This window comes from Pristiophorus japonicus, chromosome 1, assembly GCF_044704955.1.
Source record: "Pristiophorus japonicus isolate sPriJap1 chromosome 1, sPriJap1.hap1, whole genome shotgun sequence".
NCBI lineage: Eukaryota > Metazoa > Chordata > Chondrichthyes > Pristiophoridae > Pristiophorus > Pristiophorus japonicus.
In genome coordinates this window covers 344,916,096-344,928,999 of record NC_091977.1, presented here as the reverse complement: position 1 = coordinate 344,928,999, position 12,904 = coordinate 344,916,096, and the positions used below count along the sequence as shown (strand labels likewise).

Below are 12,904 nucleotides of genomic sequence, written 5' to 3'. Positions count from 1 at the left end.
GCCCATTTAAAACTGATGAGGAGGAATTTCTTCTGAAGGTTGTAAATCTGTGGAATTCTCTGCTCCAGAGAACTGGTGGTCGGGTCATTGAATGTATTTACAGTGGAAATGGACAGATTTATGAGCGATTTAAGGTTTATGGGGAGCGGGCAAGGAAGTAGAGCTGAATCCATGATCAAATCAGCCATGATCTTATTAAATGGCGGAGCAGGCTTGAGGGGCCAAATGGCCTGCTCCTCCTATTTCTTATGTAAGGGTGTGGTTGCGCAGATCAGTAGCTCCAAAAAGGTTGTGAATGGAGGGCCAAAGGCTGGACAGTTGGGATTTTGTAAGTGTAGTTGAGAGTCGGGAGGGAAGTTTTTTCCAGGTGTGAGCACAGAAGGAAGTGGAGGTAGGGGAGAGAGATGTGGGTGGAGAGCGATACAAGGAAGTGGTCAAAAATGGCCTTATCTGTGATTGACACGATGGAGTAGCGAGGCCACACGAGATGGCAAGGTCAAAGGGCTGGCCGTGAATATGGGTTGTGGAGTTTGTGGAGGGAGAGATTAAGAGGAGAGAGCATGATGAATTGAGATGGAGGTTGAAATCACCGAGGATGAGAAGTCGCTTGGTGCAGAGGATGTGTGAGGAAAGCAGTGATGATGGCTCGGTGAGAAAATATTTATGGTACCTGGGTGGGAGATGGAGAACGATCCTGAGTGAAGAAATTTCTCCTCATCTCAGTCCGAAATGGCCGACCCCTTATTCTGAGACTATGCCCTCTAGCTCTTGTCTCTCCAGGCAGGGGAAACAGCCTCTTGGCATCTACCCTGTCAACCCTTCTCAGATCTAGAATGTTTCACTGAGATCATCTCTCATTCTTCTAAACTCGAGAGTATAGGCCCATTTTACTCAATAAATGAATGTACCTATATGTTGAGAAGCAAAACTGTTCATTATTTACCTGAAATTAATTTTCTGCTGTCAAAAGAATTGCAAAAAAGCTACTTTAACTGAGAGGATTTATGTTTTTCAGAATACATAGATTTTGTATTTAAATATTTGGAATCTGCAACTTGTTTCTTTTTTCCTTTAGGACTTTTGCACAGAACTGTAAGAATATTGAAGATTTAAATCTCAATGGTTGCACAAAAATTAATGATAGGTAAGTAAAATGTGTTTAAATTGGGTTGATCTGCAAGGTGAACAACATTTTGAGTTTTTTTTTCCTTTGGCAGCACCTGCGTCAGCCTTAGTAAATTCTGCACTAAACTGAAAAACCTGGATCTCACATCTTGTGTATCTATAACAAACAATTCATTGAAGGCTTTGAGGTGAGTAATGTTTTTTTTTCTTTCTTGGATTATTTTTCTTGTATCTTTTTAACCACAAGGTGCAGTGTATTTTCTTTGCATTTTAAGTAGTAACCTTTAGACTGCCAGCAGGTCCAGGGGAATAACTCTCCCTGGGTTGGCTGATTTTAAGTTTCCAGCTCTTGCTGCTTGAAACAAACGTTATTGCAGTAATATAACTAATAAAGTAACTCCTGATATTTGAGTAGTAATCCACCTACACTACAAAAACACGATTAAATTCCTTTTCCATTGTCTGTCTTTCTTTCTCTCTCTCTAGTTTAATTTTACTTCTTCCCTCTTTCCCCCCCCCCCCCACCCAACAATCTAAATTTCTGAAGTCTTTTTTTATCTTTATTTTTAAAAGCTGAGCTTTTACGTTTAGTTACTTCCTTCCACCTGGCTCTCTCCATCCATTTTAGAGATGGAAGCAACATTTTATTTTTGAAAATAGGAACTAGATTGGCAGGGTCATGAGTTTTATTATATCTAAAGAGTCCAGAAATTAGTATCTATTCATAGGCCCATAAAGGAAGAGCAAGCCCTGATGAATAAACTTATTCAGCGATTATGGTGTGTAAGGGGTTAATTATAAATGTTATCCTGAGTACTTCAAAGTGCAAAATTATCAATTGTTTTTGGTACATCTTTTAGGAAAAAAGACTTGGCCAAAGGAGTTGTACCGTTAACTCCAGTAAACCCTACATCATTTTTGCAATACAACTGCTGTGGCTAATATTCATTCCACCAGCAAAGTCTGACAGAGAAGGTGTGTCCAACCTTTTGGAATATTGACCTGAATTTGTACCACAGATACTGAATCAGCCATGTATGATTAACTTGCCTTTGAGTTTGGCACAATCAAAATTAAACATCACGTCCGGCTCTATCTATCTTGAGTCTTTTACAATTGTTAGGCCAAGACATCACCACCTCATTCACTTTTTCTTTGTTTCTTTACACTTATGCCTCCCTTCATTCTCCATTTGTTTCTCTTCTTCCCCCTCCCTTCCCCCCCCCCCCATTCATTCTCTCTCTCTCTCTCTCTCTCTCTCTCTCTCTCTCTCTCTCTCTCTCTCTCTCTCTCTCTCTCTCTCTCTCTCTCTCTCTCCCTCCTCTCCACTTTTCTTCTATTCTGCTTCTTGCTCTGATCTGAATCTTCGACATGTGTGTTTGCAGCCTTGATTGGGAAGGAGGTGGGGGCATGAAACCACAGCATCAAGACTTGATGGTTTTGAGGCAGCAGCATTAGTGGCCTGCAAGTTGGGGGAGGGGTGGTTGGCGAGGCAAAGAGATGCTATAGACCAGGGTTCTCAACTGAGGATCTGCGGACCCCTAGTGGTCCATGAGAAGCTTTCGGGGGTCTGCCAGTTGATTTATCCCATCAATGTACATGGGAGATTACTGATGTTGGCCTAAATATCGGAAGTTTCCCCCCTGTATATTGAGATGAGTAGAATAGCCTCAACTATACAAAGAAGGTTCATGTGCAGTCAATTCAGGTTTGTGTTATTGGACACTATTTGAACGCTTGGGCAAGTCCCTTTGCGTGTCACTGACTTTTACATTTATCTCGGTAAAGTTTATTTTTTGATCCAGTCCTAATCGCTTCCACGTTCAAAAAACACTCGCTGATTTTAACTAATAAGTAATGGAAGTTATAACTTCTCTTCCAGGGATTAAAACCGGAGTTGGGGATGGGGAAATCGACGAGTTAGTCTGGCATTGCGTGGGCTGAGGTAGTGTGAGCCTTCCTTTCAACTCTTCTTTCCCCTCGTGCAGAGCTGCCCTATGTCAGTTGGAAGCTGCTTGTGGGTTTGAAAAGAGCACACTCAGTATCCTTGGAGTAGGGGAGGGGTGGCGGGGGGGGGAAAGAGACGAGACAGACTTTACCGAATCTGGGCCTGCGGCAAGTCTAATAATCAGGATCTCTGCTCCAATGTCTTTAGTCTGAGTCAATAAAATAGCTGACAGCGTCATCACAATTTTCCTCGTACCTCAGACTCTGAGGTTCATATTCGTGATCATGTGCTTTTCTGATGGACCAATGGCCCTAGTCTGGGCACTTGTGTTCTTTGAGATACCGCTGGCTATTTGTGAAAGTATTGGGGAGGAGGAACGAGGTGGGTGTGCTGCCTTTGTCACTAAAGGATTCACGGTGATGAGGTCCTGTTTATTGCTCCATTTCTCTCGTGTCATCTGCCTCCTACCGTTATTGGTGCTGTTAATTCAAGTCGCTGGCTTTCACCACCGTGTTGGGGTTTGGTACCAAAATAAGAGGGAAGTTCTGTTTCCGAAATGGAGGGCATGGACTTGGAATTTTAGTCCAGACCAACTGAGTGTGCACAGAGGGCAGGCAAAAGAGTGGGAGAGCTATAGTGGTAGGGGATTCTATTGTAAGGGGAAAATATAGGCATTTCTGCAGCCGCAATCGAGACTCCAGGATGGTATGTTGCCTCCCTGGTGCAAGGGTCAAGGATGTCTCTGAGCGGCTGCAGGGCATTCTGGAGGGGGAGGGTGAACAGCCAGTTGTCGTGGTGCATATAGGTACCAACGATGTAGATTAAAAAAACGATATGAGGTCCTACAGGCTGAATTTAAGGAGCTAAAAGTTAAATAAAAAAAAAATAGGACCTCAAAGGTAATAATCTCAGGATTACTACCAGTGTCACGTGCTAGTCAGAGTAGAAATAGCAGGATAGTTGAGATGAATATGTGGCTTGAGGAATGGTGCAAGAGGGAGGGATTCAAATTCCTGGGACATTGGAACCAGTTCTGGGCAAGGTGGGACCAGTACAAACCAGACAGTCTGCACCTGGGCAGGACTGGAACCAATGTCCTAGGGGGAGTGTTTGCTAGTGCCGTTGGGGAGGATTTAAACTAATATGGGGGATGGGAATCTATGCAGGGAAACAGAGGGAAGTAAAATAGGGGCAGAAGCAAAAGGTACAAAGGAGATAAGTAAAAGTGGAGGGCAGAGAAATCAAAGGCAAAAATCAAAAAGGGCCACATTACAACATAATTCTAAAAGGACAAAGAGTGTTAAAACAAGCCTGAAGGCTGTGTTTCAATGCGAGGAGCATTCGTAATAAGATGGATGAATTAACTGCGCAGATAGCTGTTAACGGATATGATGTAATTGGGATTACGGAGACGTGGCTCCAGAGTGACCAAGGCTGGGAACTCAACATCCAGGGGTATTCAATATTCAGGAAGGATAAACAAAGGAAAGGGAGGTGGGGAAGCGTTGCTGGTTAAAGAGGAGATTAACGCAATAGTAAGGAAGGATATTAGCTTGGATGATGTGGAATCTATATGGGTAGAGCTGCGGAACATCAAAGGGCAGAAAATGCTAGTGGGAGTTGTGTACAGACCATCAAACAGTAGTAGTGAGGTTGGAGGTGGCATCAAACAGGAAATTAGGGATGCGTGCAATAAAGGTACAGCAGATATCATGGGTGACTTTAAACTACATATAGATTGTACTAACCAAACTGATAGCAATATGGTGGTGGAGGATTCCCTGGAGTGGATAAGGGATGGTTTTCTAGACCAATATGTCAAGGAACCAACTAGAGAGCTGGCCATCCCAGACTGGGTGCTGTGTAATGAGAGGATTAATTGGCAATCTTGTTGTGCGCGGCCCATTGGGAAAGAGTGACCATGATATGGTAGAATTCTTCATTTAAGATGGAGAATGACACAGTTAAGTCAGAAACTAGAGTCCTGAACTTTGGTATGAGACGTGAATTGGCTAGGATAGACTGGCGAATGATACTTTAAAGAGTTGACGGTGGATAGGCAATGGCAGACATTTAAAGATCACATAGAAACATAGAAAATAGGTGCAAGAGTAGGCCATTTGGCCCTTCGAGCCTGCACCGCCATTCAACAAGATCATGGCTGATCACCCACCCCAGCACCTCCCCACCCCACACCCCCTCCACACCCCCCTGACCCCCCAGCCGCAAGGACCACATCCAACTCCCTCCCGAACACATCCAATGAACTGACATCAACAACTCTCCGCGGCAGGGAACCCCACAGGCCAACAACTCCCCGAGTGAAGAAGTCTTTCCCTATCCCAATCCCAGCTCCAAACAGCCCACCCCCCATCCCAAGAGCGTGCCACCCCCCGGCTCCAGACTCACCCAACACCGGGAACACTCCTCCCGCACCCAACCCGCCCTGTCCCGTCAATCATTCCCAAATGCCGAACACCCCCGGATGTCGAGCCCCCAGCCCCCGCGACGCCAACCACACCACATACGCCAACCACACCACATCCACCAACCGCCATCTGCGCAGTCAACCCATCCACCCCACTCTGAACACTCCCCGCACAGAGCCCCCAGGCCCACCCCTCCAACACACTTCGCCCCCCCCCCCCCCAGACCTTCGCTGCAATGTGGCCCCTCCTGTCCCCCGCCCTGGGTTTCTCCGCCCCCCACCTCCACCACTCTCCCCTCCATCCCCCGCCCCCGTCTCCCCTCATCTTCCCTCTGCCTCTCTGCACAGGCTCCCATCCTGCGGGCGGTAACCTTCTGGGACAGGGAATTTTAGCCCCCAGCGTAGAAGTCCTGCTCCCGCCGCAGAATTGGCCTTACCACCCCTCAATGGAAGCGGAGTGCAATTTCCCACACTCCACTTCCTTTGGGGGCAGTTACCGGGGCACGACTGGATGCTGCTGTGACAGTTGGAACTGGTGCTCTCCAATCTCCGTCCTGTGACAGTTGGAACTGGTGCTCTCCACTCTCCGTCCTGTGACAGTTGGAACTGGTGCTCGCCACTCTCCCGTCCTGTGACAGTTGGAACTGGTGCTCTCCACTCTCCCGTCCTGTGACAGTTGGAACTGGTGCTCTCCACTCTCCCGTCCTGTGACAGTTGGAACTGGTGCTCTCCACTCTCCCGTCCTGTGACAGTTGGAACTGGTGCTCTCCACTCTCCCGTCCTGTGACAGTTGGAACTGGTGCTCTCCACTCTCCTGTCCTGTGACAGTTGGAACTGGTGCTCTCCACTCTCCCGTCCTGTGACAGTTGGAACTGGTGCTCTCCACTCTCCCGTCCTGTGACAGTTGGAACTGGTGCTCTCCACTCTCCTGTCCTGTGACAGTTGGAACTGGTGCTCTCCACTCTCCTGTCCTGTGACAGTTGGAACTGGTGCTCTCCACTCTCCTGTCCTGTGACAGTTGGAACTGGTGCTCTCCACTCTCCCGTCCTGTGACATGGATGAACTTCAACAATTGTACATCCCTGCCTGGCGTAAAAATAAAACGGGGAAGGTGGCTCAACTGTGGCTAACGAGGGAAATTAGGGATCCAAGGAAGAGGCATAGAAATTGGCCAGAAAAAGCAACAAACCTGAGGACTGGGAGAAATTTAAAATTCAGCAGAGGAGGACAAAGTGTTTAAGAGGAGGAAAATAGAGTAGGAGAGTAAGCTTGCAGGAAACATAAAAACTGACTGCAAAAGCTTCTATAGATATGTGAAGAGAAAAAGATTAATGAGGACAAATGTAGGTCCCTGGCAGTCAGAATCAGATGAATTTATAATGGGGAACAAAGAAATGGCAGACCAATTGAACAAATACTTTGGTTCTATCTTCACTAAGGAAGACACAAATAACCTTCCGGAAATACTAGGGGACCGAGGGTCTAGCGAGCAGGAGGAACTGAAAGAAATTCTTATTAGTCAGGAAATTGTGTTGGGAAAATTGATGGGATTGAAGGCCGATAAATCTCCGGGGCCTGATGGTCTGAATCACAGAGTACTTAAGGAAGTGGCCTGAGAAATAGTGGATGCATTGGTGGTCATTTTCCAACATATTATAGACTCTGGATCAGTTCCTATGGATTGGAGGGTAGCTAATGTAACCCCACTTTTTAAAAAAGGAGGGAGAGAGAAAACAGAATTATAGACCAGTTAGCCTGACATCGGTAGTGGGGAAAATGTTGGAATCCATTATTAAAGATGTAATAGCGCATTTGGAAAGCAGTGACAGGATCGGTCCAAGTCGGTATGGATTTACAAAATGGAAATCGTGCTTGTCAAATCTTCTAGAATTTTTTGAGGATGTAACTAAGAGTGGACAAGGGAGAACCAGTGGATGTGGTGTATTTGGACTTTCAAAAGGCTTTTGACAAGGTCCCACACGAAATTAATGTGCAAAATTAAAGCACATGGTATTGGGGGTAATGTATTGATGTGGATAGAGAACTGGTTGGCAGACAGGAAGCAAAGAGTAGGAATAAATGGGTCCTTTTCAGAATGGCAGGCAGTGACTAGTGGGGTACCGCAAGGTTTAGTGCTGGGACCCCAGCTATTTACAATATGCATTGATGATTTAGACGAAGGAATTGAATGTAATATCTCCAAGTTTGCCGATGACACTAAGCTTGGGTGGCAGTGTGAGCTGTGAGGAGGATGCTAAGAGGCTGCAGGGTGACTTGGACAAGTTAGGTGAGTGGGCAAATGCATGGGAGATGCAGTATAATGTAGATAAATGTGAGGTTATCCACTTTGGTGACAAAAACAGGAAGGCAGAATATTATCTGAATGGTGACAGATTAAGAAAAGGGGTGGTGCAATGAGACCTGGGTGTCATGGTGCATCAGTCATTGAAAGTAGGCATGCAGATACAGCAGGCGGTGAAGAAAGCAAATGGCATGTTGGCCTTCATTGCGAGTGGATTTGAGTATAGGAGCAGGGAGGTCTTACTGCAGTTGTACAGGGCCTTGATGAGGCCACACCTTGAATATGGTGTACAGTTTTGGTCTCCTAATCTGAGGAAGGACATTCTTGCTGTTGAGGGAGTGGAGCGAAGGTTCACTAGACTCTTTCCTGGGATAGCAGGACTGACATGAAAGACTGGATCGACTAGGCTTATGTTTACTGGAATTTAGAAGAATGAGAGGGGATCTCATAGAAGCATATAAAATTCTGACGGGATTGGACAGGTTAGATGCAGGAAGAATGTTCCCGATGTTGGGGGAAGTCCAGAACCAGGGGTCACAGTCTAAGGATAAGCCATTTAGGACCGAGATGAGGAGAAACTTCTTCAGAGAATTGTGAACCTGTGGAATTCTCTACCACAAAGTTGTTGAGGCCAGTTCGTTAGATATATTCAAAAGGGAGTTGGATATGGCCCTTATGGCTAAAAGGATCAAGGGGTATGGAGAGAAAGCAGGAAAGGGGTTCTGAGGGAATGATCAGCCATGATATTGAATGGTGGTGCAGGCTCGAAGGGCCAAATGACCTACTCCTGCACCTATTTTCTATGTTTCTAAAACATAGTGAGCACTGTGCTTATTGCACCTGAGCACTCACTTTTGGAGTGGAAGCAAGTCTTCCTCGATGGGGACTGCCTGGGATGATGTTGCTCCTGGTTCATTTCCTGTTGAGCAAATGGTTGATCGGATAGAGCAGCAGATCTCGGGCAGCAAATGGACACATTATGTAAATTTAGGATAAAAACAGAAAATGCTGGAAATAGTCAGCAGGTCAGGTAGCATCTGTGGAGAGAGAAACCGAGGTAACATTTCAGGTTGATTACCTTTCATCAGATGTGAGACATTAACTCTTGTTTCTCTCTCTCCCCACAGATGCTGCCTGATCTGAGTATTTCCAGCATTTTCTGTTTTTATTTCACATTTTCAGCATCAGCAGTATTTTGTGCTTGTAAATTTAGGACTACTTAAATTCTTCCTTGTGTAATAGAACTATTAATGAATTAATTTTTTTTATACAGAAAAAAATAATTGTTACAGGGGGTCAAAGGTTGCGAACCCCTGCTGGAGACACTGCCATGTGTTTGGGGCGGGGGAGGTGGGGTCATGTGAGTTGCCTGGATTTGGAAGGTGTGCTGTTGTGCAGGTAAGGTTCATGTATGCTTGTGCTCAGCAGTACTGTGTAAGCCTATTGAAGAGACGCTTTTGGTTTGCTCCCACTCTCAACACAGAGCTGCATATGGCTGAGGTGTGAGCACTTGCCTCTGGAAAAACCTGCCAGCAGAAACAGTTCTCCCAGGGAGGGCTAAAAATAACAACCAGACAGGCAGTACTCCTTGATGGATTAACGATACTGCAGGTCAGAATTGGAGGAGGAGAGCAGCACTGTTGAGAGTGAGAGGTGTGTATCAGTTAACAGTGCTCCTGCTGGGAGAGCCAGCAGTGCCGTCTAATTGTTCATTTCAATCTTCATTGACAGATCAGCTGCCTTCTGATGGCAGCTGCTGGTTCAGCTGGGAGCTGTTGGGCAGGCTGTTTAAAATCGTAAAGTGGGCCAAACTCTGCTCTTGGGCGGGGGTTTGGACACCCAAGTGCAGTGTCTTTTGAGGGGAAGGGTAAAAGCAAATGGAGAGTCGATTCCTGTGTCATTAAAGGATATGCTTTCACATTCTTATTTACATACAAATTAACATATGGGGGTAGAAATTCACCTCCGCCGGAAACGAGTCGCACCTACCATTTTTTTCTGTGTTTCACCGCCGCGGTGGCCTCTTGCGCGAAATTGAGCTCTGTCTATTATTATCACGTGGGGCGGAAGTCTGTCATAATGGGGGTTCGAATTGGGGCAGAGAGCAAAAGATCAGTCATAAGATGGATGGAAGTAGGGGTGGGCGGAGTGTCCAGCGCCGTCGATCATCAGCGTAAAGAGGAGAGCCGCTGCGAACTCTGCGATTATTTTAGTTAGATCCACTGGGCCACCAGGGAGGGTTTTGGCAGGGCCAGCAGCCTGGCACCCAAGAGGGGGTGCCAGGTGGCCTGTTGGCGGCCTGGCCGAACCCGGGGGCATAATTGTGGGGCCGACCTCTGTCGGCCGACAAAAAAAAGATGGCCGCAGCAGTGTGCCCTCCCCTTTAATGGTGGCTGTACCGCCATTTTACAGACTGCAAACAAAATGCACCAACAGGAAAAAACTGTCGGCGCAATGTGGCGCCTGCAAGATTTTTGCTTGCGGGGCGGGAGATTGGTGGTGCTGCTTTGACGCACTTGAGGGTTTGGCAGCAGCGGGGCGGAAGTGGAAAAACCACCGAGGAGAATTTCGCGAGAGGCGGCCATTCGACACCGCCGCGTGGCCGCCAATGTCCAGCAGCAACAGGCCATATCTGGAGGTTGAATTTCGGCCCAATGATCTTTAACAGTGAAGACTGATTGTATTTAACACAAAATTGCCAACTTTTTTTGGTTGGGTGGTGTGGCAGTGTCAATAATTTGCATTTAAGACACAGCAGAAAGAACTTGTTTTGTATTCATTTTTAGTTCTGGAACAACAAATTGCATTTTTCACCAATATCCTTTATGATCCCAAGCTGACAGGTTTGAACATTTTATTTAATACTAATGAAGCTGATAAATGATGGCAGTATAGTTTATTTTAATGTTTTTCCATGCCTGCATAATTTTAAAACCATAATGAGCATGTCTTTTACATAATTAAATGCTGGCATTTAAAGTGCCCATTAATCATCTTTGTCCACAAGCTCTTGTTTCAGTGTTCGATAGTTGGCCTTTGATTTTGATGCAGTAAACAATTGTCTGCAGACTCATCAATTTTATATTCTATCCAAATTAATGGAAAACTTTGACATCAACTAGTAAATTTAGCCTTTTCTAATCATGTGTTTAACAATTTCTGGAAGAAAAGCTGGTTATAAAGCTTTGCTGAAAGGACCATTTCATCCTTTTTGTGTACGTTATGTTGAAGCATAAATAAATGAGTAGTAAAATTTAGACTCTGTTGGATAAATTATGTTATACCCAGCATAAACTTAAAAAAAACCTACTCCAAACCTTTAATACTAGGTAGGCGAGATTATGTTTTATTTCATTTATTGCCAGAAGTAAATTGGGAAGTTCTTGACTTCTATAACACAGCCTCAGCTTTCCCTTGCAGTGGATATAAATGGTGTCTCCCAAAGACATTATTTAATTGCCACCTTCAGTAAGTTGTGTCTTCAAGGTTGGTCAAGAAGTTATCGATTTAGTTTATTTTTTTTTTAACCATGATGATGCCATGCTCACTTTCAAGCACTATTCCAAATGTCAGTGGAAATTCCCAGTACAAAGTGATCCTTGTTGGTGTCTTCCTTTTTGACATTAAAAGCACATTACACAACAACTTATCTGCTTTAACCACTGTCTGAGACTTTGGCCAGACCATCGCCACCACCAACATCACTGAAAGGTTATTCTCAAAGACTACATTAGCAAATGAAGTATGGCCATGAAGCTGCCCTTGGGCTCCCATCCATATGTCAGTGCACTTACTTAACGCAATAGAATAAGCATCCCCTGGTTCCAGAACCTGTCCTACTACAATAGCAATGGATATTGAGAAGCAAAATATTTCAGATAGGGATGCTGGAAATCTGAAATAAAAGCAGAAAATGCTGAGACACACACAGCAGGTCAAGCAGCATATGTGGAGAGAGAAACGGTATTAAAGTTTCAGGTCAATGACCTGGTGAAAGGTTATCGACCTGAAACATTGATTCTTTTTCTCTCTCCACAGATATTGAGAAGCAGCCCCATTTACTTTAAATGATCAGTTCAAAGAAAGGTTGTAAGTATTGAATCACTAGTCCAATTATCTCAGCATAAACATTTTTTTTAGATGTTTAATGCATATTTTTTATTCATCTCTAATTTTTAACAGATTTAAACATTTTTTACACTTATGAAAAAAGAACAAGATAAGTCAGTCAATTTGGAGTCTACAAAGTCCCCCAGCAATTGGAATGTACTTTAATTGACACTCGAGACAGAATAGCCTGTATTTTGCAGTCAGCGGCGAAGGAATTGCGCTTGTCATTCACAATGCTGACAGATGCCCAGAGTTTTTGTGGGCTTTTGAGCGGAGACTTGTTGTCGTCCGGCATCTGATCCAGTGGGGTGCCCTCTCCAAGGGAGCTGGTGTCTGAGCAGGCCAGGCAACAGTGAAACTCTTCAACCAATCAGGCTGAAGAATCCTCACTGACACACACAGATTCTAAACCAGGAAGTATAAAATGGATTTAAATCTCATACAGAAAGCGACAAAAAGATTGGGAAATAAAGATGAATTGAGAGATCAGAGACATAGAAAAAGTTAAAAATTAATTTCAATTTAATATTTCAATTTATTAAAAAAAATCTCCAACACTAATTAAACTCTGAAGGAATGAGCCTCTACACACATACAAGAGCAGGTCAGAGGCTGGGTATTCTACGGTGAGTGACTCACCTCCTGACTCAAAGCCTTTCCACCATCAACAAGGCACAAGTCAGGAGTGTGATGGAATACAGCACTCCATAATAGCACTGTGGGAGTACCTTCACCACATGAATTACAGTGGTTCAAGGCGGCTCATCACCACCATCTTAAGGGCAATTGGGGATGGGCAATAAATGCTGGCCTTACCATGCCACATCCCATGAACGAATAAAGGGAAAAAAATTACAATGAAATTTGCAGGGCCTGAGGTTGTTTAGCATTAATTATGAATTACCACACTGTTTTTAAAAAAAATTCACTTACTCCTGAATGCACCAGCCCTAACTTTCTGACATGTTTAGTGGGTAAGTACTGCAACTTC

At 44.8% G+C, this 12,904-nt stretch overlaps 1 protein-coding gene across 11 annotated transcripts in view; it reads left to right on the top strand.

The window, feature by feature from the left end:
• LOC139273318 (F-box/LRR-repeat protein 2) overlaps positions 1 to 12,904 on the top strand; it is a 334,467-nt gene that overhangs the window by 107,076 nt on the left and 214,487 nt on the right. For all 11 annotated transcript variants that reach the window (XR_011595063.1, XR_011595064.1, XR_011595065.1 and 8 more), the window contains 2 exons: positions 1,076 to 1,144; positions 1,218 to 1,313. Coding sequence is in view for 2 of the 11 variants with exons in the window: in XM_070890121.1 (XP_070746222.1) it covers positions 1,076 to 1,144; positions 1,218 to 1,313 (165 nt within the window). In the remaining 9 variants the exon portion in view is untranslated. The remainder of the gene's footprint in view (positions 1 to 1,075; positions 1,145 to 1,217; positions 1,314 to 12,904) is intronic.